Source organism: Eumetopias jubatus, unplaced genomic scaffold, assembly GCF_037043125.1.
Source record: "Eumetopias jubatus isolate StellerSeaLion01/CBP00866 unplaced genomic scaffold, mEumJub1_p1.0 scaffold_14, whole genome shotgun sequence".
Classification (NCBI taxonomy): Eukaryota; Metazoa; Chordata; class Mammalia; order Carnivora; family Otariidae; genus Eumetopias; species Eumetopias jubatus.
In genome coordinates, this window is record NW_028274820.1 from 92,010,568 (window position 1) to 92,012,597 (window position 2,030).

The window sequence follows — 2,030 nt, forward strand, 5'->3', positions numbered from 1 at the left end:
CTGAAAGGATTTTTTGAACCCTCCAGTTAATGTCTTTGTCTTTTATGTGGGGAATCAGGGCAGATAGGCACAATAAACATAGAGGGGAAGGAATGAATATTTTGGAGAAAAAACTGTGGTTCAAAAGGAAGAAAGCTGATATATCTTAACGCAATGATTATATTATATTTGTTAATTTTATTCTGTTTCCCTGCAGGTTTGAATGTGTATTTGGCTACTTGGCTACTGATTAGAGAACACAAAATGAATAACTCAACAAACTCCTCTAACAGTGGCCTGGCTCTGACCAGTCCTTATAAGACATTTGAAGTGGTGTTTATTGTCCTTGTGGCTGGATCCCTCAGTTTGGTGACCATCATTGGGAACATTCTGGTCATGGTCTCCATTAAAGTCAACCGCCACCTCCAGACCGTCAACAATTACTTTTTGTTCAGCTTGGCCTGTGCTGACCTCATCATTGGTGTTTTCTCCATGAACTTGTACACCCTCTACACTGTGATTGGCTACTGGCCTTTGGGACCTGTGGTATGTGACCTTTGGCTCGCCCTGGACTATGTGGTCAGCAATGCATCAGTGATGAATCTGCTCATTATCAGCTTTGACAGGTACTTCTGTGTCACAAAACCGCTCACCTACCCAGTCAAGCGGACCACGAAAATGGCAGGTATGATGATTGCAGCTGCCTGGGTCCTCTCCTTTATCCTCTGGGCCCCGGCCATTCTCTTCTGGCAGTTCATCGTAGGGGTGAGAACTGTGGAGGATGGGGAATGCTACATTCAGTTTTTCTCCAACGCTGCTGTCACCTTCGGTACTGCCATTGCAGCCTTCTATTTGCCTGTGATCATCATGACCGTGTTATACTGGCACATATCCCGAGCCAGCAAGAGCAGGATAAAGAAGGACAAGAAGGAGCCTGTGGCCAACCAAGACCCAGTTTCTCCCAGTCTGGTACAAGGCCGGATAGTGAAGCCAAACAACAACAACATGGCCGGCAGTGACGATGGCCTGGAGCACAACAAAATCCAGAATGGCAAAGCCCCCAGGGATGCGGTGACCGAAAACTGTGTCCAGGGAGAGGAGAAAGAGAGCTCCAACGATTCCACCTCAGTCAGTGCCGTCGCCTCTAACATGAGAGATGATGAAGTCACCCAGGATGAGAACACAGTGTCCACTTCCCTGGGCCATTCCAAAGATGAGAACTCTAAGCAAACATGCATCAGAATTGTCACCAAGACCCAAAAAGGTGACTCATGTACCCCAACTAATACCACCGTGGAGCTCGTTGGTTCTGCAGGTCAGAACGGAGATGAAAAGCAGAATATTGTAGCTCGCAAGATTGTGAAGATGACGAAGCAGCCCGCCAAAAAGAAGCCTCCTCCCTCCCGGGAGAAGAAAGTGACCAGGACAATCTTGGCTATTCTGTTGGCTTTCATCATCACTTGGGCCCCATACAATGTCATGGTGCTCATTAACACCTTCTGTGCACCCTGCATCCCCAACACAGTGTGGACAATTGGTTATTGGCTCTGCTACATCAACAGCACGATCAACCCCGCGTGCTATGCACTTTGTAACGCCACCTTCAAGAAGACCTTTAAACATCTTCTCATGTGCCATTATAAGAACATAGGCGCTACGAGGTAAAACATCTTTGTAGAGAAGGCAGGTGGTGAGGGGAGCTTGGGAAAAAGAAAAGGGATAAAAGAGCTCCCAGTTTTAAAAAATCTCTGCCATTGCACTTTATAGTCTTATTATGGAATGTGCAATTAAGGAGCCTAACAGTGACACTTTTGTCACGCCGATGCTCCGGTTTGAGAAACCTGCACCTTATAAACCCTGTCAGTTTAGGAGCAATGAGACCCTGAAAAAGACATGTTGGAGTAGTGGATTGAAGGGACAATCTACGCTTTCTTGTACTCTCTTGAAGAAGGGCTTCTGAATCTACAATTTTATCTCTGCACAAGAAGAATAACCTCGCTCCTTTTTTTCCCTTTTTTTTTTTTTTTTTTTTGTTGTTGTTGTTGTTCCTG

The 2,030-nt window shown here is 45.8% G+C and overlaps 1 protein-coding gene across 1 annotated transcript; it reads left to right on the top strand.

Annotated features, from left to right (window-relative positions):
- Positions 1 to 204: 204 nt before the first annotated feature.
- On the top strand, positions 205 to 1,644 carry CHRM2 (cholinergic receptor muscarinic 2). The gene has a single exon (XM_028106429.2). It carries the CDS (start codon positions 244 to 246, stop codon positions 1,642 to 1,644), a length of 1,401 nt encoding a protein of 466 aa, XP_027962230.1. The 5' UTR covers positions 205 to 243.
- Positions 1,645 to 2,030: the final 386 nt, after the last annotated feature.